Source organism: Lepisosteus platostomus, chromosome 10 (genome assembly GCF_059453375.1).
Source record: "Lepisosteus platostomus isolate fLepPlt1 chromosome 10, fLepPlt1.hap1, whole genome shotgun sequence".
Lineage (NCBI taxonomy): Eukaryota > Metazoa > Chordata > Actinopteri > Semionotiformes > Lepisosteidae > Lepisosteus > Lepisosteus platostomus.
The window spans coordinates 50,061,515-50,086,198 of NC_142620.1; the positions used below are offsets into that span (position 1 = coordinate 50,061,515).

General features: G+C 44.6%; 1 protein-coding gene and 1 long non-coding RNA gene across 10 annotated transcripts in view; both read left to right on the forward strand.

Annotated features, from left to right (window-relative positions):
• Positions 1-17,139, forward strand: part of nlgn3a (neuroligin 3a) — a 138,840-nt gene extending 121,701 nt beyond the window's left edge. For all 8 annotated transcript variants that reach the window (XM_088596858.1, XM_088596864.1, XM_088596865.1 and 5 more), the window contains 2 exons: positions 3,583-4,372; positions 11,643-17,139. In XM_088596858.1, coding sequence (XP_088452984.1) covers positions 3,583-4,372; positions 11,643-12,492 — 1,640 coding nt within the window. In that variant the 3' untranslated portion in view covers positions 12,493-17,139. The remainder of the gene's footprint in view (positions 1-3,582; positions 4,373-11,642) is intronic.
• Positions 17,140-19,128: 1,989 nt separating this feature from the next.
• On the forward strand, positions 19,129-23,615 carry LOC148653868 (uncharacterized). Of its 2 annotated transcripts, none has more exons than XR_015924863.1 (3): positions 19,129-19,956; positions 20,252-20,392; positions 23,331-23,615. It is a non-coding gene; the product is annotated as an uncharacterized LOC148653868 (long non-coding RNA). The 2 variants fall into 2 exon arrangements; XR_015924862.1 differs by having other exon boundaries at positions 19,129-19,830.
• Positions 23,616-24,684: the final 1,069 nt, after the last annotated feature.

The following is a 24,684-nucleotide window of genomic DNA, read 5'->3' on the forward strand; positions in this document are numbered from 1 at the left end:
CTATGGTTGGAGTCTGTTCTTGAGCACCCACAAACATATAGATCTTTTCTCAGTAACATACATACGTTTGTCTGTCCCCCATGTCTGCAAAGTTTTTTCCAACCAAAATTTTGATCCTGCTGCCCCATCTGGACAGGGGGGACAGCCAAGAATAGTAGCTTCTCATCTATTTGCATTTCATGGCTGAATTCCTGAGGTGGATGCAACTGTGAATGTGTCCCTGTGCAGGTTTTTTCCCATGATTCATGCTTTATTAGCATTTTGTTTATAAAGTGACTGTGTGTATTTTTAGTCAAGAATTCAGGCTGGAAAAAAAATCTCCAATGCTTTAGGGATACTGCTAAAGCTCATAATTCATAATTAACATGCTATACTATAAAGATGCCTTCCTGGAATTAGAGTACAAATTTGTTTTATTGTTGTTGTTTTTTCTATGTGCTTACAGCTGTTCGGCAGCTGATCATATCAAAGTTTTAATATTCTTAACCTTCACTTGGAGAGAATTAGTACACAATCCAATTGTTTATTTTGTAGTGGGAAAAATCTGAAAATGCTTTAACTGGTGCTGAATCTAATGAGATTAGCAGGAAAGCTTATGTTGGCGTGAGTTCGACGATAATGATAACCCTTGATTATTTTTCTTTCTATCAATATTAGCCAGATTTACGTTTCATTAACATCCATAGCATTTTAATTTTTCTTCTCAAGGTTTTTTTTCTTTTTATGTTTCTATTAATTTGTTTGCTGAATTGATGGCCCTTCACGCATGCAATATTTATGATTCGAAAATTTGCCCTCCGGTACTGAGAGTTTCAAAGGCCCTTGTGGAAAATGGAGAACATGCATTAAAAAATAAAGCCTTTCCATTTATCTTTATTGGCCAGAAAGAATGCTGCCAGTTCTATCTCCTTGCTTCATATAACTGCTTCTATAAAAAGACACAGGGACCCATTGCTCACAGACATTATGTCAGCATGAAGCAATTGTCCAGCCATCCCGACTCCCTCTCTATCTCCCTCTCTGTCCTAGTGTCTTCTCTGCATGGATTTTATGATAACAGGTGCCCGTTAGGCACCATTACAAAAGATTGCAGATCAGCAATTGTGATCAACAAGAAATACTTTTCATATGAGCAAAGCAGGGATGAATCTCAAACTAAACTGGAGTTTTTCTCAAATATTTCTTAAATGTGGTAAAGTCACACTTTGGTGCATGTGCACATCTGGCCATCTTTCCGGGCATATCTTCCGTGCCTGCTTTAGCTGGGAAAGAACTTGAAAAGAGCACACTGCAGTCTGGGCAGGGAGTCAGAAGCCATCTGTTGAAATCCAGCTCATCCCAGCCTCCTTTGGATCTTATGGGAAGGTGGGGTGTAGTGTTGTTATATAGATTAGGGAGTTGTGTACAATAATGAATAAGTGGCACTATGTAGATTAACTGAGTTCTCTTCTCTACATTTGCGGCTGAGTTGTGTGGTATAGATTAGTGAGGAAAGAAAGCTCTCTTGGCATGCAGTCTCTGTCAATTCCTCCTGACTCTGCATCTGCTTCTGTTAAAAGTTTGGAGCCGGTCAATTTCTATTAGTCACTAGCAGTAGAGAGGCTGGAATGTCACAGTCAGTAACAGCCTCCGCACAGACATGGAAGACAGCTTCAAGTTCCTCCTGTCCAGCTCCACAGAGCTCACGTGAATTTTACTTGACATGACCTTTTGGGGCCCTGGCATCTCGGCCATCGCCCTGCCTGCCTCTCTCAAGCTCAGGACACGGTCCTGGAATCCTCCAGGAGTGACAGGTGCAAGGAACTGCGGGTTTAGTCCAGTGGACCGAGTCCAGGAACGGCAGTCCTAGACCCGCAGATCAGACCCTCCATTCCTTCAGGGTGCCCTTCCATCATCATCTCAACTCCTCTGTGACATGTTTCTGTCAGGAAACTCGCTGGCAGCTGGCTCTCGTTTCGGAGCACAAGCTGTGCGCTTTGTTCCCCTTCAGAGCAGCTTAGAGATTGTCGAACAGCTGGGGATGTGTGTCAGAAAGTTTCATTGCAGTTTAAAAATCACATGAAGACCAGGAATATACTTTAAGTGACAGGCTGTTATATTAAAAAACATGATAGATTATAGCTATGTATGTTATCTGAGTATCAGACTTTGTAGTGGCTGCAGAGTATTTAACAAAAGAAATAAAACACTGCTGACAAGACTGGTATTACATGATTATTACATGGTAATTAATTTGTAATTACAATGATTGCACAGTTGTAAGGGTGATTTTCTTGTAACTCGTGGTCCACCAACACTCTGTGTTTCCATAATGACACTTGTTGGTTAGGGAAATCATGTAGTCTTTAAGGTTCTCTTGTCTTTTTGATGTGCTTCTAAAACTGTATCCATAAGCTTCTTAGTCCATATCATACAAAACCTCTTCTGCTCATGTTGCTTTTTCCTTTCTAAAAGACAGGCAGAAATCATAACCAGCAGCCTTGTTCATAAAATAGCTGCTGCAGAGCCCAGTGAGCATGCTGAGTGTTTTGTAAAAACCACCAACAAGCTGCCTTGTTTTGTTGGGGTTTTTTTTTAGTTTCAACAGGCTAGCATGCGGCAGCCGATATGAATTTAAGAGCTATTGATTTCATATGCGGAGGTGTTTATGAGACGCTCTGTGATAAAAATCTTTTTGTTTTCCCTTAATAAAACAGCCCATAGCAAGCTGAGCACAGTAGTAGCGGATTTGTGCACAGAGCCCTGGAAATGCACAAGTTTTAATAATGGCCCTTCCAGCTCCGGATTTCTGTGTTACTGATCTGTATAATTTAAATGCGCTTTTCTGAGAAATGTTATCAGCAAAAGTACGAATCTTAGAGGAGAAATAGTGTGTAAACTATTGTAAAGGACACTGAGCATAGCATAAAAGCCAAGTATAAAGACAGAAAAAAAAACACAGAGCTGTGGATCAATTGTGCGATCAGGTAGATGATTGCAGTGAGGCTACAGAGCTGACAGAATGCAGAAAGCATTAAGCAATGTATTCGGGCTTTTAAGTCAGGAGCAGGTCTCGCTCATGTGTAGCTCTTAGAGAAATGAAAATATCACCCTCCCCGAATCAATTTTCTCATGCAATGGCCTCAAATCAAAGTTCAACGAATATGCAAGTGAAAACAAATAGCTTGATTTGTTTCTCGCCTCGTTTTGCCAAACATCCCCTAGGTTAACTCAGAAGAATGTAACGGTGGCATTTGTACATTCAGTGAAGAAAACAGCCATTCGCACTGACACACAAGTAGCACTGTAGGGACGACTACAATACCAGCGCTCATAAACCGTGTAATTAGAACCTACATTTACTGAGGCAGCTGTGTTAGCCACACAAAAACAAAATGAAAAGTTAATTTGATACCCAAAGCAAAGTCTAAAAAGCTTCTACTCGTCAAAGAGTCATTAGTTCCATTAGCACCAGTGTGCCTAAAATAAGTAGTCTCACACCAGACTTGTGCTATTCAGGTTAAAGACCTTTAAACCCATCTTCATGAACATGGAGCGAAACCGAAGTACTCAAACCCTGTTGGTCACCTCTCTCTCCCGTAGGGCTGTTCCACAGAGCTATCATCCAGAGCGGTTCTGCTCTGTCCAGCTGGGCAGTGAACTACCAGCCTGTGAAGTACACCCGGCTGCTGGCCGAGAAGGTGGGCTGCAACGTGCTGGACACACTGGACATGGTGGACTGCCTGCGCAAGAAGAGCGCCCGGGAGCTGGTGGAGCAGGACATCCAGCCGGCCCGCTACCATGTAGCCTTTGGGCCCGTCATTGACGGCGACGTCATCCCCGACGACCCCGAGATACTGATGGAGCAGGGCGAGTTCCTGAACTACGACATCATGCTGGGCGTCAACCAGGGCGAGGGGCTGCGGTTCGTGGAGAACGTGGTCGACTCCGAGGACGGCGTGTCCGGCAACGACTTCGACTTCTCCGTCTCCGACTTCGTGGACAGCCTGTACGGCTACCCGGAGGGCAAGGACACTCTGAGGGAGACCATCAAGTTCATGTACACGGACTGGGCCGACCGCGAGAACCCCGAAACTCGCCGCAAGACCCTGGTGGCCCTGTTCACCGATCACCAGTGGGTGGAGCCGGCGGTGGTGACGGCCGACCTGCACGCCCGTTACGGCTCGCCCACTTACTTCTACGCCTTCTACCACCACTGCCAGAGCCTAATGAAGCCCACCTGGTCTGACGCCGCCCACGGAGATGAGGTGCCCTACGTGTTCGGCATCCCCATGATCGGCCCCACCGACCTCTTCCCCTGCAACTTCTCCAAGAACGACGTGATGCTCAGCGCTGTTGTCATGACCTACTGGACCAACTTCGCCAAAACTGGGTGAGTTTCATCTGTTGAAACACATTACTCCCGCTGTAACTCTGTAATCATCTTCCCAGGTGATTTCACTGGGAGAACAGCAAGGTGTTTTTTCATTTTTGTAATGAAAATACAATTTGTTAATGTCTCCTCAATCACCTTCCAGTTGGATTTCACTTCCCAATCGAGACTGGAAGCAATTTGTCGGGGGACAGGGGTGGCACAGTCTCTGCAGGGCCAAGCTCTTCATTTTGTGGCATCCTTGCCCCATTCCTCTCTAGGCTATGTTTGAGAACCATCTATTATTTACAAAGCTGTTACCAAACAATATTAACCAGATTGTTACTGCACCATTGATCTAAGCATTACAACACTCCTGAGCTGATTGCTGTGGCATTGTGAACCTGTCACTCCATTATGTACCTGATGCTTACTGTTATTAACCTGTCACTTTGTTATTTAGCTAACCTTTACTTCATTATTCACTGCACTTTTACTTCATTATTGACTTAATCGTTCCCTGTCCTCTATTTGGCTGTTACTCCGTTATTTACTGGACTGTTGTTCCATTTTTTCCCCTAGCTGTTACTGGGGGTCAGTCAAGTACTCACAGAGCGGGTTATGAGACAGTCCTGCAGCAACTGCCTGAATGTGTTGCACATCACAGGGCCGGAGTGGGATTCTTCCCACTGTGTGTGGCTGTGATACCCAGGAGACAGACGGCCATTAGCGAAAGCATCACACACTGAGTCTCTAGAGCACTATTGATCACAACCCTCCCTCCAGTCAATCCCTGGTGCCTCAAGTGCCTTTCTTTATTTCTGAAATTAATTCTGCCCGAAGCACGAAACAGCATAGATCTGCGTGAGGAGCAGAGTTATAACATATTACATCTAACGATTGAAACTTAATTTGATCTGTGCTGTTTCCAAAGAAAATCAATGGTGATGACTGTAATCTTAAATTATTTCCCTGTTTACCTGTCTCTACATTTGTTAGCAAAAGCAACAATAGCAATTGACTATGGTACAGTATAGCGCCTTTCTTGACACAGCGTTTCAGAGATCAAACTAAAAAAACAGGATTAGGGCTTGTTAGAAGAGGAAAAGAGAAGCTGCATGCTTAGCAAATTGCTAACAGCTCCCAATTTGGATGAAAAAATTCTAAAAGTCTGATTTTAATTGAGAAGCAGACCTTATCGCTTGTACAATGTTTCACATGAGCAGAAATGTCTGTGCTAAATGAGTGCTTGAGAGAGAAGGGCAATCAACCAGTTTTCCAGTTGTTGTTTTTTATAGGAAATAAAACTGATGCATGACATCCAAAATTCAGGAACGTGCTGTGGGTTTTATCAGGGATAAAAAGAGAGTGACATTGCGTTGGTGAATGTCACTGACGTGGCTCTATTATTATAGCTGTTCCTGAGGAAGAACTGACCAGGACGAGACAGGTTTAAAACAGCTCAGTCTGAGCCCCTCCCTCACTGTGCAGTATTGTGTGTGGTAAAACAGTAGGAGACTAGCTTTTAAAGACCTGAGGATTATAGACGTGAATAATGAAGAAACCCCTCCTGGGTTTGCACAAGAACAAAGGCAAACAAGAGGAGAGTAATTTAGCTCCATTTCACCTGTTTGACTGCTCAATAGTAAGTCAATCCCAGAATCCAATCCAGCCTTTTATTGAAGGATCCCAGATAGTGAGTCTTCAACAAAGGGCTTCTCTGAGCTTGTCAGCAACAGCAGCATCAAACCTTCACACTGTTAAATTTGCACCAATAAAGAACCAGTTGTTTCATTTGGATAAAATTAAAAAAAGGAAGAGAACAGTTGATCATTCTAATTATGTGATGTAGTTGCATAATTATAGTTGCATTCTTTTAGTATCTGATTTGTTCAGATGTGTTGGATTGTGTGTGTGTGTGTGTATGGCTGCAAACTCCTAGAGGAAGAACCCATTTTTAATACAAAAAGAAAGAGATAGATGTGTGATGCAGCTGTGAAGTTTGGCCTAAGCTGATAAAGCTCTGCCTTGATAGGAGCTAGACATGTTTGGCTCCCTTGCCTGTGCTCCATCACGGGTGCTGTGCAGAGCTGTGCATTACTGTGGCCAGTGCTGGTTTAGATTAGGCAGGCCTGGTGTGCTGATAATCACCCTCTGCAGTGCAGCACAGCACTGTAAGACAGGCTGCAAGATAAAAGGTGCTATTTAAGACAAGAACAAGGGCACCACCGTGTTGCCTGAGCAGAATACAAGCAAGCTTTCCAAAACTGCTAAAAGTCAACAGCTGGGGAATACTTAGAATCACATTTTAGGGGTGTGATGTCTCTCCAGTTAGAAATCTGTGCAGTTGCTTTTCATTAAATTGAACTCATTCAGTTTAATTCAGAGAGTATCTTATCTGCGTGTCGCAGATATAAATAAAAATGTAATTAGACCATTTCTTTGTGCAATATTCATCTTCTGAATGGCCACAATCATAAACTCACACAAATGCAAAGAGGAGGAAGTGTAAACCACTGTAACAGACATCAGACTGCAGAGCAGTGCAGAGCGGTTTGCTCCTTCCCAGATTTTATGACCTGCAGGAATTAGGAAGAGGCGTACCACCGAAGTGATAACACAAATATTGTCTATTGAGTAACATTTTATTTGAACTCCACGGCACCCCCTCCTCAAAATAAGATATCTAGCATCGCATCTTACCTGTAGCGTGGCATTATTCTGCCTCACCCTGTAAGTTAGTACAGTGTGTAGCATTCCTCTCTCTCACCTGACTGATCTGTGATTGCAGATACAGCAGACACAAGCCCTGCCTACTCCAAACCAACTCTGCACTTTTCCATTTCTCAAAGCCCATAACTCCACATTCCCCTCTCAAGGCCATTAACATAGAGGATGTTGTCATCAAGTCTTTCTCCTTATTCTTAGACTTCTCCTCCCTGTCGAAATCCAGCTATTGAGTTAAATTGTCTCTAGCTCTTGTCCTCAGTACACCACACCTCATCCCCTTTTGTTTTTGCTCGTGACCACGGAGCTCACTTTTAAAAAGGGCTCACGGTTTGAACTGCGAAGAGCTGCACCTCTGTTTAATTAAACGTATTTTTGTCAGTCAGGGGAGCTCTGCGTAACCAATTAACCTCCACAGAGAAGCCTTCACAGGCCTAACCAGCTCCGCGGTGCAGAAACTGACAACGAGCTGCTCTTAAGAAGTGAAGTTCAGTCTTTTCCTTAACTTTGGAACTTTTGAAGACAAGGAGCTTGTAGTAATGCCCACTTAGGCCCTAACCACTCAATTAAAACTTGATCACTTGAGAGGAGATTTGCAGCTGATATTCGGATTTGCATTAAAGGGTGTAGAGAAATCGCGCCACTTGTTAGGAGTTTGAATATCATTGATTGGGAGCTGTGGTGTGGTGTGCCTGGAATGTAATGAGCACGGGGAGAGCAGGCTTGTTCCCAGAAAGGATTCCTGCTACTAAGAAGGGAAGAAAGGAAACAAGCCCCTTGTCAGCTGTCTCTCACCTAATCCTTCTAATCAATGGCTGCTCATGCCACCTGTAGACAGTGAAGAGGCCTTATGACTTCTAAATACGCCCTACCCCCATGCAAGCAAGGCTATTTTGTCATTCTCCTGAGCTTGCCTCTTACTGAGATAACCCTGCAATGGAATGGCCCGTTCGTTCTAACTGCAGCTGAAACCCCTTGATAGCAGCCAACCAGCTCAGCCCCCCTGTTGGTCCTCTAGCACTGAGCATCTCTCGTTGATTGTGTAAGAAGAAAAGCAAGCCATTAATTACGGCCTTTGTTCTGCGGGACTGAACAGTGAGTCATAGGACAGAAACAGGCAGAAGGAGGAGCACATTCTGACGCCTTAATTCAGATTCAGGGCCGCCGTCTTACTGTAGGTGCTCGTGGTGTGCCTCTTAGTCTTTTTAATTCGTGCAGGTGGTGACAAGACAGTACAGGCTTGTTATCACACAAGGTCTGTCCCACTCTGAGTTTAGAGGCTGGCATGACCAGCAATAGGCTGTTCTGTAGGGGAAGGGCATGCAAATATGATTTTTGGAAGGGCAAAGGACACTCATTCCCTCATATGATTATTTTCTATTTATGGGGTCTGGTTTATGTTTTCTGAGATTCACATACAGTATGCTTCAGCCTGGCTTTGAAGGTCGAAGGTGTGAGGGCAAACTTACTTCAATTTTAAAGGGTAGCACACTTTAAATAGCAGCTTGGTGACCCTGCAGTCTGCACTGGACAGCTGATCTAAGTATCAGGATTGTCTGTCTTGGGCTCTGGGACCAGGCACCCAGCCACAGAGCAAAAGGAAATAACAGACAATACCTGGAAACTGTACCGAAACGCATTTGAAAATCTAAAAAGGTTAGTTTGAATAATGAATTAATTTGCTGCATATGGTTAACTATACTTAAGGGACTTATTGGCGTGTCTGACCGTATCTAAAATATAATTAGACTGTTTCTTTGTACAATATTCATCTTCCGAATTGCCACAAGCATAAACTTTCACAAATGCAAAAAGGAGGATGTGAAAAGTGCATCAACAGACATCAAACTCCCACTGCAGAGCAGGTTAATCTATTTCAGGTTTTATGACCTGCAGGATTCAGGAAGAAATGTACTACTGAAGTGATAAAGAAAATATTACCTATTGAGTACTATTTTCTTTAACTCCATGTTTGAGCTATATTTGCACATCTCAAAATAAGTCTAGGTCCTGATTCCAAAAGAATGTACTCTGTCCAAGGTAGGCAATTGGCTTAAGGGACATGAGACAGATTCAGTAAGCACTCATTGAAAGGTAGTGCCACCAGCACTACCCTGATGACCACCTCATCTAAAGGCTTTCCTGTTAAAAGATGGGGTGGCAATATTTCAAAACCCTGTGGAGTGCACATCCTGTTCAGAGTGTTATTGCCATCCACAGAGGCACAACACTATATTCTACGTGAGAACCCAATATTTTAGCCAGTGAGCACTGAGCAACAGCAACAGTCAAATGGCACAATCTGTAATCCAGTGCAAATATTGTTTCCACCTCTGCACTCAACAGTCATAGCCCCCTGAGCTGAAGGGATTGTGAGATCCCAGTGCTCCTAGAAATACAGAATTAAATTTATCAGTGAAAACATCATGTAGTCTCAGACACCAAAGAATTGTCTCTTTGCCACTGCTTATAATAATAGTTGTCCAGCTCTTTATGTTAAAGCCAACATTTAAGTGGGACCGGTGAGCTGATTTAGTTGTCAAATCATGCAGTACACAAGTGTATGTGTTTTATCATTGGATTTGGCTGAAAAGCATTACGTTTCTTTTGTAGAAATTTCAACTACAAAGAGGGAACGGGAAAGATGGAATTAATTACCTGCTCTGTTTTGTGTGTGCTTCTGTGTGTATGAGCGAGTAATTACAAAAAGCAAGCATTTGTTCTTTCCTTTTTTTTTTATTCTGTAAATTAAATTATGGAAAAAAAGGTTTGCATATTGATGTCTCCAGCTGTGGGGGTTTGTTAATTACATTTTGCCAGATTAATATTGTTCTTTTTGTTTGCGAATGCCACCTGAATGTATCCATTTGACAGCGCGCATGAAAATATTCAAGCCACTTTGCCACTGGCTGCAAGAAACACACATACTGTATGCAGTTGCCTGTGCACGTCACTCATCCACACCTGCAGAGAAGCATGCACTCCTGGGCCTGACACATGGACAAATACTTACAAGAGGAAACAGAGGCCAATGATTCACTGGGCAGTTATGGCTCCCGACTGAAGAGTTGCAGGTTCAAATCCCATTTTTGGATTAACTCTTGTGGGGTGGATATTTCGGATGTTCGTTTTGCAATTTTTTTTTCAGAAGTCTGTTACAGGGGAAATCAGCAGTTCCCAGTGCAGTTGTATTTTTTGCCAGCTGGCCTGTATCTTACCTGCAGCTCCACACAGGGGTGTGCTGAGCTGACATGAGCTCCACTTCCTAACGTTAAATAAAGGAGCACCCTGCCGAAAACACTCTTCCGAGAAAGTTGATGAAGTCTCTCTAAGTGGGAAGCAATGCAAAACTGAATCTGTTTTCAAGGTGAATGTGCAAAACAAATTTCTGTAAGATGAATTTCCAGAGTGCCACTGATTTTGTCGCAGTTTGTGCTCTTTGAGATGCTTTGCTCTTATTTCAGTTTGGTATTTAGAATTGGTTGAATTTTAGTCCGTGGCAGGTTTACCAGAGACTTTTCCATCTCTAAGGCCAGGGAATGCATATAGCAGCACTGAGAACGTGTTCTTCATGTGCAATACGTGAACAATCGATATGACCTTACCTCTTTTGTGTGTGCTCTCGCAAAACTTAATTACTGACGTTCCACTGCAAAGTCAGGGGTCAGCCGTCAATATTCATTTGGAATGATCACTGCAGTAACAAAGCAAGTTTGGTGTATGCCCCATCGACAATAAAGTAACACTTCTGATTTGTTCTTAGTCATTATTTGTACGCTTGATCCCAGCAGTCCAAACTTGAGAGACAATGCTGGCACCGGGCTGATAATGGTGTGCCAATGCAGTCTCCAGCAAACGGGGGCTGCTGTGTGTTTCAGCGAGGTGAGAATCACAATGTATTCAGAGCAAGTGAAGTCCAGACGGGAAATGAAGATCAGATCACCCCCCTCCTCCAGGAGTGACCTAAATACCTTATCTGCACTGCAGTGAGTGTCATATTGTCTGTCTGACCTGAGAATCTCTATATTGTGATCCCCCTTTCACTGCATTGCAGCACTTCATTACTGTGTTTGCAGGAGTCGGACCTAGAAAACTGTGCGCTCTTCCCAGCTCCCACGGCTTACGGGACGGTTGCAACAAGGAGGCTTGTGATTGTTCCCGACTGCCATATGCAAATGCAGCCGATAAATCAATACAGTCATGTAATTAGAGTTGCGGGCCGTTCTGAGAACGGAAGCTGAGTGGTAAACACTGCCCCCTAGAGGTGTATCCCTGCGACTGCTCCCATCAGGTTCAGCCCTGCAATTGGCTCCAGCTTGTGTACCGTTCCTATGGTTTGAGATTTGTCGAATTGACGTTGGCAGGAGTCCCCCTGCCTTCACAAAGTCATTCCCAGTGTGCATTGCACTGCTCTTTAACACAAACAAGCTGCTTACTCAAACATACAAACTCTTACGTGTTCCGTAATAATTCTGAGTTGAAGGCGCTTCGCTGTAATGCGTTGAATGTTGAACAGGACGCGCATGTAGATAAACTCACCGCTGGTCTGGTTCTGTTTTTCTAGGGACCCCAACAAGCCGGTGCCCCAGGACACCAAATTTATCCACACAAAGGCCAACCGCTTCGAGGAGGTGGCGTGGTCCAAGTACAACCCCCAGGACCAGCTGTACCTCCACATCGGCCTGAAGCCCCGCGTCAGGGACCACTACCGCGCCACGAAAGTGGCCTTCTGGAAGCACCTGGTGCCCCACCTGTACAACCTGCACGACATGTTCCATTACACCTCCACCACCACGAAGGTGCCCCCGCCCGAGACCACCCAGAACTCCTTCGCCACCAAGAGGCCCAACGGCAAGCCCTGGCCCTTCAACACCAAGCGGCCGCCCATGTCCCCGGCCTACAACAGCGAGAACGCCAAGGAGAAGTGGAACGGCGAGGAGGAGAGCGGCCCGCTGGTGGTGGAGAACCCGCGCGACTACTCCACGGAGCTGAGCGTCACCATCGCCGTGGGCGCCTCGCTGCTCTTCCTCAACGTGCTCGCCTTCGCCGCCCTCTACTACCGCAAGGACAAGCGGCGCCAGGACTCCCACCGGCAGCCCAGCCCGCAGCGCAGCGCCAACGCCAACGACATCGCCCACGCGCCCGAGGAGGAGATCATGTCGCTGCAGATGAACCAGACCCACCACGAGTGCGAGGGCGTGCCCCCGCACGACCCGCTGCGCATGGCCTCCCTGCCCGACTACGCGCTCACCCTGCGCCGCTCGCCCGACGACATCCCCCTCATGACGCCCAACACCATCACCATGATCCCCAACTCGCTGGTGGGCATGCAGAACCTGCACCCCTACAACACCTTCACGGCCGGCTTCAACAGCACCGGGCTGCCTCACTCACACTCCACCACCCGCGTATAGCTTTAACCCCCAGGCCGGAGGGAGGGGGGCAGAGGGGGGAGAAAAGGAAGGAAGGGGGAGGGGGGGGGGCTAAGATTTCCTTTTTATAAATATCGCGGGGTGGGAGGAGAACGTCGAAAGACACGACAGACTCTTCCAACGAGAAACACGTTGGTTTTGATACGGCAAGGCCCGGAAGCCCTGGATGTCAGTATGGTGCCGAACTGCCAAAACAGAACAGCCTCTCGCCTCTCGCAGGAGGAGAGGCTTTCGACGACACTTGTTTTCTATTTTCAAAGAACAACAAGAACAAAAAAAGCCTTTTAAGCAGACTGGAAAATTAAGAAATGAACAATTTGTTTTCATATGAACAAAAAAAAAAGTGCTTTTTATTTCCCATTTCTGTCTCCTTGTGGGAAATTAGTTTAAAAACAATGGCCTCTACTGAGATGTCTACAGTTTTTGTTCAGTTTTCTTTTCTTTTTTTTTACAATGCCTTACAAAAAAAAAAAGCTACGTCCTTTATTTACGTTTTTTGTTCACTCTTTCTGACCTGCGACATTCTTGCCGCGTGGAAGTTTCAGAAGCGAAGGAGAAAAAAATAATAAGCATTAAACAACCATATCGTCCGTTGCATATCTTTATAAAACAAAAAACGAGTGGGGTTTTATTTTTGGTTCGTTTTTTTGACTTACAATATGAATGGTTTGTGTCTCCTGAAATAGACTCTGAGTGAGAAACGCAGAGACAAAAAAATGTACTACTTTACTGTGATTGTTTTGTTAAGAAAAAAAAAATGCATCTTTTGCTAAAAGATTATCTATCAAACTAGCTTATTGATCTCTCCATGGTCATGCACACCTACACACAGAGCTGTGCATGAGGGAGAGAGCTGAGCTTGTATGTACCTGTACACCTCTCATTGGGTTCGTAGAACATTTGTGTGTGGTAGGGGCCACTTGATTTTCCTCACCACATGTAGTGTTTCAGCTGCGTCAATGGTTGTCTGTCTTTTGCGGAATAGCACTTTCGTTCTTTTTAAAGTTATTTACATCTAATTTTTTCTTTTTTTTAAAAAAAGAAGAAATCTGTGATTTAAAATGTAAGGAATACTAGCAGAAGATACAGCTGAACTAACTGACACAATTCTACTGGCTTTTGTAGGAAGGGATGAGTTCCACTTAGCAGAGACACAGCAGCCTGAAAGCGCTGAACAGAGCCCTGCTGAAAAGGAATACCAGCGCACACTTTTATTTATAGATTCATATAAATATCGACTTATATAAATATATATACAGGGCTGTTATAAAGAGATCTGTCCTGCTGACTGGAGATGCAGTCATTCAAAACATTCTGCACATTTACTGCCATCGTAGTTTAACATAATGGGCCTTGGGCTCCTGTCTTTATAACAGTTCTCTATATATATATACACATTTAATATTTATATATATATGAATATGAGATGTATACCTGCTGATTGTGCCATGTGCCAAATTACAACCAGCAAACTTGAGAAAACAAAAAAGTTTTACAAAGCAGTATTTTTTTTAGTGTAAATTTGTTCTGTATTTTGATAAACATTCTGTTCACTTGTGTTTTTTTTTGTTAATATCAGTTTGTAGTTTGACGTCAAACGTGGGGAGGGGGTGAAGTCCCGATGCAACTGGTTTGTGAGACATTTCTGCCTCATGACTTTCCACTGTACCCACAGGCAATCGAGCTAAAGCTTCTGTCCACACGCCGGTCAGAACCAGAGTGAATGTGAGAACCAGTCTCGCTGGGGTCAGGGGGCGGGGACTCGGGGGGTCAGGGGGAGGAAACTCGGGGGTCAGAAGGAGGGGTCAAGGTCAGGGGGATGGACCTCAGGGTCAGGGGGAGGGGACTCAGTGGTCGGGGGCTTGGAGGAAAAGATGGAAGATGAATTGGACAGGGACAGAGCTGGACAGGCAAGGAGAGACCAAAAGGATTTGACCCAGAGAAGGGAAAGATTGTCCGTCTCCCAGATAACACACCATCTGTGCCGTAGTGCGGCTGAGGGAGGGTAGATCGCACGTTGCTGCCTGGCTGATTGTTTCGTGAAGGTGAGAATGGGTTTTTTCTTTCCGAAAGTGGCAACCATGGTGCTGTCTATGCACAGAGCAAAAAAAAAAATCCCAAGGCGCTCGACTTTTAATCCAACACTTTTGCTGGCTTCCTCTGGGAAGCGAGGTAGAGGCTGCAAGAATCCTGTCCTTCATTCCCAGCATTCCCTGGTTTCTTTCACCTTTGATCTCATTAGAGATATACAGGGTTGTAATTTCTGGTTTGCTGCGTAAGATGTCACACAACCCCCAGTAACAGGCCAAAGTGTGTGCATGCAGCACAGACAGTACTGGTGTTTTGAAACTGACAAGAGGGGGCACCCCTGGGAAGAGCAAACATGGTTTAAGTTTATGCAGCCTGTAGCCCAGCTTATTTTGTGCCATAGTAGTCCAATACAGAGGTAGATGCAGTGGGAGGTGTCTGTCTGCTGTGTGTTCTGTAGACTGTGTGGTCTCACCTCACAGTTGCACACTCAAAATGCAGTCCGTTGCAGATGTGGTAGTGTTCAGCTGAACACAGGCCCTTGGAAATCAGTGGCACTAGACTTAATGGAGAGCTGGGTGTTAATTCCAGACCATTTAAGTCATCAATCCTAAACTGGAGCTCGTGAGAGGCTGTGTTTGCACTGCAATGAGAAGTGAGTGGCAGGAGCTTCGCCAAGCTGTTTTCTATCTGTGCTCAGCAGGGCACTACTTATTATTGTCTCTTAGCTGGAAGGGAAACGACTGCAATTTAATTGTCTGTGTCCTTAGATGGTCCTCCCTTGAGAATCTGAGATACGGCGCTACTATCAGGGGAAAAGGGAACCTTAATACATCAGCTGCACCATACTAAACACCCGAGCCAGGAGTTTTTTTTTTCTTATGAAAGGAAGGGCTATTAGTGAGGCAGAAAGAAGAACGAGATGCAGAAATGAGCTTAGAAATAGATTGCAGGGCTGGGCGGGAGAGTGGTCAACAGGGAGGAAACGCAGATTAAAGGAAACTGCAGTGCCATCTCCAAAGGCATTCTGTGCTTTTCTTCTCAGGACCACCACCTGGGGCAAGGATTGTGTCGTCTGCTGCAAACTCGGTGGCCCTCCGTGGGTGCAGGCACGCTCCGGGTGACTGGAAATTGTGCTGTCCCTGTCCAGAGCTTGCACTCTGCTTGCTGCAGATAGACTGACCTGGTGCAACATGGCGCAAGAGCACAGTACTCTGTTAAACATTCTGCATGCAGACCGCCCCAGCCCTGGGCACTTTCCAGTCAAAACACAAAAGTCTGCTGCCTAGTCAGCTCAGCTCCAAGCCAGTTTGCTCCAGTAAAGGCATTTTTAAATCAGACAGGGCCTGCACCAATACTGGCCTGATCATTCAACCCAATAAAAAAAAGGGAGAGGCCTGTGTTGGGGGGTGCAGGGGGGGGTTATTAGTATTAGGTAGCAGTGTGCAGGAAAGGTTGAAGCTCTGGAATCATAATTGCAAGGTTGTGGTGCACTGCTGGTGTATCCTTAAGCAAAGCACTCAGTACCGATACAGATTCACTGCAGTATGATGCCCAAATATATAAATGGGCACTAGGATAAGTTGCTTTGGATAAAAGCATCAGCCAAATCAATTAACAGTAAAAGTCACTTTGATGCAACAGTGCCAAAATCAGACAGAATAGCCAGTAAGTCACCTGGTTCGCCAGTCTCAAAGGTGTCATAGGGGTGAGTGCAGTTCCTGAGGATCACCAGTGTGTAGCAGTGCAGCTCCAGACTGGATGACATTGCAGACTCCAGATACAGTCAACAGATCAGCCCGAGGGGAAAGATATCAAGGAGAATCTGTCAACTGCACTTCCGTTGTTAAACAAAACTGTGTGATAATTCAAGTGCCGTGATGGGGAAAGAAAATAATCAGAAAATTGTACACAAATAAGAGACAAAGGGGAAATGCGCCTGTTTTCTTTTCAAATCCTAACCACAGTACATTGTTCTTCCCAGATTGGTTTGGCTAACAGCCAATCGCAATGACTATCAGAGAGTTCAGTCCTGTCAGATGATAGGTACCAGTGCTCAGCACTGTGTTGAGTCAGAAAACAGCAGAAACAGTACTGGTGTTGTTTCAACTTGTGAGCTGCTGGGGACCAAGCAGATGTTGCTTCAACTGGTGAGACGTAAAAATAAAAAGTATAATTTTTAGGTGTTCGAGGTGGTGCTTATTCTGCTGGAGAGACACTGGAGGGATAGTGATGTGGCATCTTCACAGTGGTTGAAAGAGGGATTTTTCTGGGAGACTTGGCGTGTCTGTAATGAGCCGGTAGGGTCTTTCGGAATGGCCAGGATCAGTGACTGGGGCCGCCACTGTTTCAGAAGTGTAAGCTTGATTCCTCCTTTGTACCTGTGATTTCAATGAAAGTTGCCAAACTTTTCTGATGCTTAAATATCGTTCAACACAAAAAAAGCGCAATCCGATTTTCACTGCGGCGAAAAAGGTTTGATATATTTTTCAGGTTTGTAATTAAAAAAAATAAAGCAACGATACTGGAGCTGTGCGAATCACCTACCTTAAATATTTTGAAACATTTGTAAGTGACAATAAAAAAATAATAAAGAAAGAAGGGGTGTGTGACTTTCTCCAGGTAGACTGCTTGTTGATTTGCGCAGATTATCCACCTACAACTTGTTTCATCGAAGCCATTGTGCAGAAAGCCTTGCACATCTTCCTAGGAATAAAGAGTCATCGAAGATTATGAAATGTCCATAGAATGTATTTATACCAGTTCACATTGAAGTAACATATCCAAAATAAAATATCTATATATCTATATATATCTCAGTGTGAGTCCTCTTGTGATTACACTAACAGACAGTAGAGGGCGCCAGTGCAGTGGTCACCTGTGTGCCGGTGGCTGGGGGAATCTGTCTCATGGAGCCTAAAGTGTGAGCATGACTAAAAGAGTTAGGAATGACCTGTTTCCTGCTACCATTGCTCTCCAGGCTTGACAGAATTGGGGAATCATGAATCTCTTCTCAGCACCTGGTGGCAAAGCCCAGCACTTGCCTAGTATAGACCAGTAGTAGGATCTACTACTAATATACACTACTAGTAGTAAGATCCTGTCTTTCTACACCCTGGGGTTCATATAACTTCTGTCATTTCCTTGATCATCTAGAATAATAAAAAGTTGCAATTAGCTGTTACACTAACAGTTATTGAAGGTGCTTCATTAAGACCTGAACTTTGGTCTCTTTCTTTGTCTTTTATGTTTTCTCTCATTCTGTCTGTCCCTGAGTAAATGACTGGTCACTTCAGTGATGCAATGTGGGTCAGGCAGGTGTGGAGGCTCAGATTGTGCTCTCGCCATCTTCCCACCACGGGGGATCACTTCTTAAACACTCCTCTCACTCTTTTAGATTATACCTCCTGGGCTATGATGGAATTCTGCTTTTTCCTAAATGTTTTTGGCCAAGTGTCACAGCTGGAGCTCCTGCAGGGCTGAGTGCTTCTGCCCATACAGCCCGTCGCTGACCAGCCCTCTGCACTGTCACTCCTCTCTCACTCATGCTCGCTGTCCGCCCCCTGTACTGCGACTGAGGCTCCAGGTCAGCCCCTCTTTCATGCTGCTCTGTGCTAATCAACTAAGGGGTCGAAAGTCACGCAATTTGTGGTAAACTCCCTGAGCCATGTCATCACTCAGGAGAAGTCACCAACATTTACACGGAAAAGACATGATGCAATCCCTCTGAACTGCTTTGGAGACAGAAGGGAAAGTGAATACGGGGCTCTTTGACACTTGAATTGAGCATGGTGTCAGGCAGTGGTGCACGTCATCTGTAATTTCAAATGCTCAGTCGTAAAACAGCCCATTACCTCTGACTGAAAGCAAAAGGCCGCGCTCATGAAATATTAGTGCGTCAGACAATGCCAGAGGCTCTGCTGCGGGCAGCTGTGCCACTTCTGTACAAGAAGAGAAGCTGCAGCAGCCCTCAGGCCTCTGGGTGAGCTCTGAACCGGAAACCGGTCTTCAGTTTGGAAAAAAAATAAAGAGAGTCACCCTCAGCTCCTTCACTCCAGCAGGCCCCGAGGGCCTGAAAGAGGCCTCCTGATTCGTCACCTGCTCGGGAAGCCGTTGAAAAGATTCAGTAAATTGAATCATTTGTTCCATCCCGTCAAGAAGAAGATCTTGACATCCCTGCCCCTGTGGCTGAAGTACAAGGTTCCTGACCCCTGGGAAGCAGCCCAGAAGAGAAATGAGGCGCGGAAATTGCTCTGCTGCACCCTGTGAGAGGAAAGCCGCTTGGCCGACATCCTCGGGGGCGGGGGTGAAATCAACAGCACATCGCCAACAAGTGCCTGCGCAACTCCGGACTCATCGGTTTCTGTTCATTCGTGAAACGACGGCTTTTGTAACTTCCCATTCCTGCTGGCTGTTGACGGTCCAACCCTGTGGGGAAATCGGATCTGATACAGAGCCCCTGATCCTAACAAAATCTCGGCTGGCTCCTAACAAGGACATACATTTAGCTGGGAAGACTCCAGAAATTGGAGGAGAAATGAAGGGTCAGCACAGGTCACTCTTAGCCCGCTAGGCCTGGCTGAGCCGGGAGCTCACTCAGATTCTGTGTCACCCACTTCTCCATCGGTATCGTGGCAACAGGCAGCCAGGAGGAGACAGGTTGTGATAATTGGGGCAATCATATCGTCACAGAAAGGTCCTTCGTGATCTTTAATATCCCTGCAGCGCTCCACACAGGACGAGTCCGTGGGCTTTAATAGAACATCCTTAAAAGCATCAAGAATTAGTCAATGAGGGGCCTCATCTTTGAGACGTTCTGTCACGTACTTACCTTACTTAATTTTGACCACAAGGTGGCAGCCCAGAACTGATTATGATACCAGATACGCACAATCGTGAGGAACCGTAAACTCTGGTGTGATTAAGACCTACTGAAGTTCATTTGTTATCAGCCGATAATTTGAGCACTCACCAAAATCTAATCACTAAAAAAAATCTCTCGTTGAGCTGTGAAGGTAGAAGTGGTCTGCCTTGTTTTGGTACGCTGATTAAGACCTACTGAAGTTCATTTGTTATCAGCCGATAATTTGAGCACTCACCAAAATCTAATCACTAAAAAAAATCTCTCGTTGAGCTGTGAAGGTAGAAGTGGTCTGCCTTGTTTTGGTACGCTGATTAAGACCTACTGAAGTTCATTTGTTATCAGCCGATAATTTGAGCACTCACCAAAATCTAATCACTAAAAAAATCTCCCGTTGAGCTGTGAAGGTAGAAGTGGTCTGCCTTGTTTCGGTACGTTTTGAAATATATCATTACTAATACAAAGTTTTCGTAGGGTCTGCTTGCTGACCGCAGTGCAAAATCCGCTCACTACCTGCAGGGCGCGACAGCACTAGGCCCGGGTCCTCCTAGCAACAGGTATTGCCATCAGTCAGACAACGTGAAGATGGCCGACTTATCGTCGTTGTTATTGGCGTTTTTAAATCGTACTTTAACAACGCACGGTGGTATTTGTGAAACTTCGCGTGGATTCTGTTGTGTATGTCGGAGCGCATGGCGACATATTCTTTATCAGCAGTAACTGCTCATTCCAGATTAGTTTATTATTTTATTTACTTACACAGACTTGGCCACGACATTAAAAGCAAGCCGTGTACTCAGACTCACTTTTATATTGCGTTTTTTACTCAATGGCGTCCAATTTCTCCTAAAGGTTTAGTTCCCGTGAGGCTATACGTTATGAAAACCATAAAGAAAGGAGTTTCTGCCAAATCCAATCCTTCCGATTCCTCGCAAATACACGGGGATTAACTGCTGTCCGGCCTTTCCACACCATCAGGTCACTTTTACACAGGTAAGTAAACCAGTCAGCAACCCAATGTATTATTTTTGTATAAAACCATTAACGTCATGATAAGTGAGTATAAAAAATACTAATCACGTTTTAGTGAGACTTTTTTTTTCCACTTTCGGCCGTTGTGTTCAGCGCGTTAACTGCGCGGAACAGCAGCTGTTTTTGCGATCTATGTGAACAATCTCAGGATTTAGTGACATTAAAGGAAGTACTTTGTGAAAAGAAATAATGGAGAGGAAACCAGTGAGCGCATTTCTTGATGCTGGTGCGTTAGTTGTCTATTTTAAAAATCTGAGGAATGTTAAGTCCTAGCTAGTCAGAGCCGATAGAAACCGCAAATGACTTCGTGACTCTCCGACGTGTTGAGATACAAGTTCCTGTTTAACATCAACGGGTCCAAAAGGGAGAGCAGTGATGGGGGTGCGAACGCGGATTCTCCAAGCGCGCTGCGCGCTCCCTGCTCTGCTCGTCTCTTTGATGTCGTTTGCATGCGCGCTCCTTCTGTAGTCGTCTTCCCCTGCAGAGAGCATCGCGGCGCGTTCATTGCGAGTCCAGAACTGACAGGGTTTTATTTGTAAGTCATGCGTGTCATCGCCCAGCGCCTGTTTTCTTTTTAGCCCTTCAACGGTAAGACGTGAAATGATACATTGCAAATCTGAAAAGTAAGCCCCGGGGAGCCAGGATATATATATATTTTTTTCAATTTGTTGCTCTATTCCCCTTGTCACTCAAATGCCTGTTAAGTGCTTATGCCTCTTCTTTTTCTGCTCTGACGGGGCCGCTCGCTTCCCCTTTGAAGCGAGCAGTACTTCCCCAAACCCTCACCCCCCCCTCTCCTTTCTTGGAACGACGTTGAGTTCCTGCCCAGCTGCTATTCCCATGTCCCTTGGTGTTGATTGCATCAGGAAACCCCCCGACGAAGACTCTGAGGCCAGAGCCAAGACTAAACAAACAGGCCCAGCTCTTTTGCCTCCAGACAAAAACGGCGACCCCGTTCCCTGTCCCTTGATGGCTGGGTGGGACAATCAGAACAGCGCGTCAGCAGGAAGACTAGATGGGAGAAAGCATGCCAAGAATGTGGGATTCTGCCTTCCGGATGCATTATCCCTTGAGCTGCAGGAATTTGAAGTGAGCTGCTGTAGGATTTCACCAACTGGAGGCTGTTCCAGGCTTGAATGAGTCTTGAATCTTGAATAGCTGGTGTGTGGAGCGCGTTCTGGTGCATCATCCAGGTGGGGCTGCACACTGGTGGTGGTGGAGGGGATCCCCATTACCTGTAAAGCGCTTTGAGTGGAGTGAGGATATTATATATCATTATTGAACTGTTTCTCACATATACACTGTTATGTCACAAAATACTTTTACAACATCTTATTCACTATCTAAGAGGAGATCACAATGCTAGCCTAAATTGCACTATAAGCACCTTATTGCTCAATTGTGCAGCTATTAAAATAACAAATTACTAGGACTCATATTGCTTCAAACCTTATTGTGCCCATCACTAATGACATGCTTTTCGTATTTATAGGGTATTTTTAATAGAAAGAAGCATGAAACCACTGGTAAGAAACTTGTTTAAAGCCAGAAACCTGTTTTAATCCAGACTAAGATATGGTCGCTTGCACTATATTGTGATCAAGGTATTGTTGACCCCCAGATATTTTGTCCCATCTAAACCACTGGGCTCTGTCACTCTTTCAAAGTCACTAGTGGACTCACAGTGGCTCTCTGGGCTTTTTCCTCCCTGATCTACAGTAGGCAGTGTCTCAATGATCGATTTCAGATGACTCAAAGAGATTAAGAGTCTCTGGAACATTTTTATACACCTCTCGTAATCGATGCCGTTATACAACGTTTTCCCTGAGTTGTTTTGAAAGCTCCTTGGTTGTTATGGTTGAATCTTGGCTTGAAATTCACTATTTGCTTCAAAAATGTCTGTCTAAAAAAATGTGGAAGAGTGATGCAAATGTAATAAACTTTCCCAAGCGTTTTCAGTACTTGATGTTGCTCTCATGCATTCTGCTTTAAGCCCAACACAGAAAAATGCATTTTTATTTTGTTTTCAACCTGCGGAGGTGGGAGTCGATAGATCAAAACTGTGTTGGAGACCGGGGCATGGTTATGGAAATGTCATTATTTAGAAATAAATGTCAAAATCAGTCTCTTTCTGTTCAGTCTGTAGGAGGCCTGTATACACATTCCCCTGTGTCTAGCTAGGAATAATAACCACTTGATCTCATCAGATGTCAAAAGTTAAGAATGCCTGGCCACTAGTGAGGTGGGAGACCTCCAAGGAAAACAAGATTGCTGCTGTAAGTGGTGTTGGTGGACCAGTAGGAGGAGCTCTTCCCTCTTATCTGCTTATTTCCAAACCAGTAAATGGGGATACTGTGCTGAAATGTGCTACTTGGGCATCAACGATACCAAGACATTTGTCCGAAGAGTAGGGTTGTTAACCCTGAAGTCCTGGCTGAGTTACTGAGCAGCTGAAGTGTAACAGGACTGCAGTGGGCACTGGAGTGAATCCCCTCCTATATGAAAAGTGCTTTGGGATGAAAGGTGCTATACAAACATTTTTTTTATTTTAATGGCTGTTGTTAACTAACTACTGCTATATCTCTATACTATACTCACAATAGATACTCTGCCTTGTACTGGCTGTAGGTTTGCCGTGAAAACCAGCCTTAAACAGTAATAAGGAAGTATGCAATCATGATAATACTAGAGAAATAAGTGAAATCACTTTTTGTTTTTTGACATAAAGTATTGCCTCCTCAAGGGGATTTACAGGATTAACAGGACTTATAGGATTTGCCTAATAGGTCATACTGTGTGATGTCATACTCTCGGTTTCCATGTATGTCTGATTTATTTGTATTTCAGATGCTGGTTGCCATTGGTATGGTGGTGCAATTGACTCATTTCTGTTTCACAGTTTCTGTGGTTTAGGTGAAGAGCACACTTCTGCAAAGCAGATCTCATCGTTGAGTGTGAGGGAGATGTAACGTGCAGATTCTCAGGGCTGCTGTGCAACACCATGAGACCACAAGCTGTCTGCAGCTGAAGAGCACTCTTCCTGTTCAGCACAAGTGATGGTTTTCTCGCCTTTTTAAAGTGCTTTTATCAATCCACTTGCACTCGTGCCTTGTAATGGATCACTGGGGAGCACCAGTATCCCAGTATTGGTCAGGGCAGTCAAAAATAAAAGAAATTTATTTCAGGATCGTTTCAGCTTATGGTATACAGTATGTGCAATGGCATTTAATCTGCTCTCGTGTTTTATACAAATAGCATATAGAATTAACATAGTTTCTAATTACCTTAGGTCTCTGTCAAGGTTTTCTATGAAGGTCTGTTACGTTTTGACCAAAGAAATTACATTTAAAAACAATTTCAGTGACATCTGTCCAGCGACGAACTAACATTTCTCCGCTGCCAGCTTTACAAGAGCAAAGAATTCCATCTTTTTTTCACCGTGATGGAGGATTGTCATGCTACTGCACTAGGCTGGCTTTGAGGATCCAAATCCCTGGGTGTTTCTAATCCAGTGAGTCAGAGTCGGATCTGTAGCTGGAAGAGCACAGCAGACTTGTGCGTGGTGAACGACCTGCAGTAACTGTGAAGTGACAATACTGTAACAGACTAAACTTCATACCACAGAAAAGAGATCATCAGCAGCCTATTTAGAAAACAAGCCACTGATCATCAGCAGCCTATTTAGAAATCAAGCCACTTTCCTGATGGGCAGGGAGACTACCCTCTAGCCTGTAATATTTCAGTTTGCATGTGTGCACGTGATTGGTACAATCACATTAAAAACATTCCAGTAAACATCTTTTGCTTTCTTCCATTTTCATATTTTATTTGTTATGTTCAGCAAAACAGCAAAAAATATTGAACTTCTAGATGCGTCAGCACTGAGGTTTAGTCTTCAGTCACATGGTTCTTGAGAACGAGGAACTGAAGATTAATGATAATGGCGATGATGAGAGTACTTGGTGCGAACTTTTTCTGTTCAGGCTGTTCATTTTCTTTGGAAACTTTTTGAAACAAAAACTCTAGTCGTAAAAAGGTTGCTATGTGTTGAAATTAATTCTAGTAGTGTGATTCATTTTCGTTCATAAAGAAATGGGCAGAACCTAAGAAATCACCAGGGCGGTACACTGTAGTTCCCCAGAGTCTCAGGGAGTTTTCAGAAATGTGTCAGATTATCAGGAAAAAGAAATGCCCAAATTTCTTTTCTTCAGGCTGGGAGCAAGACCACAATCTGGAAAACGAGGTCATACACT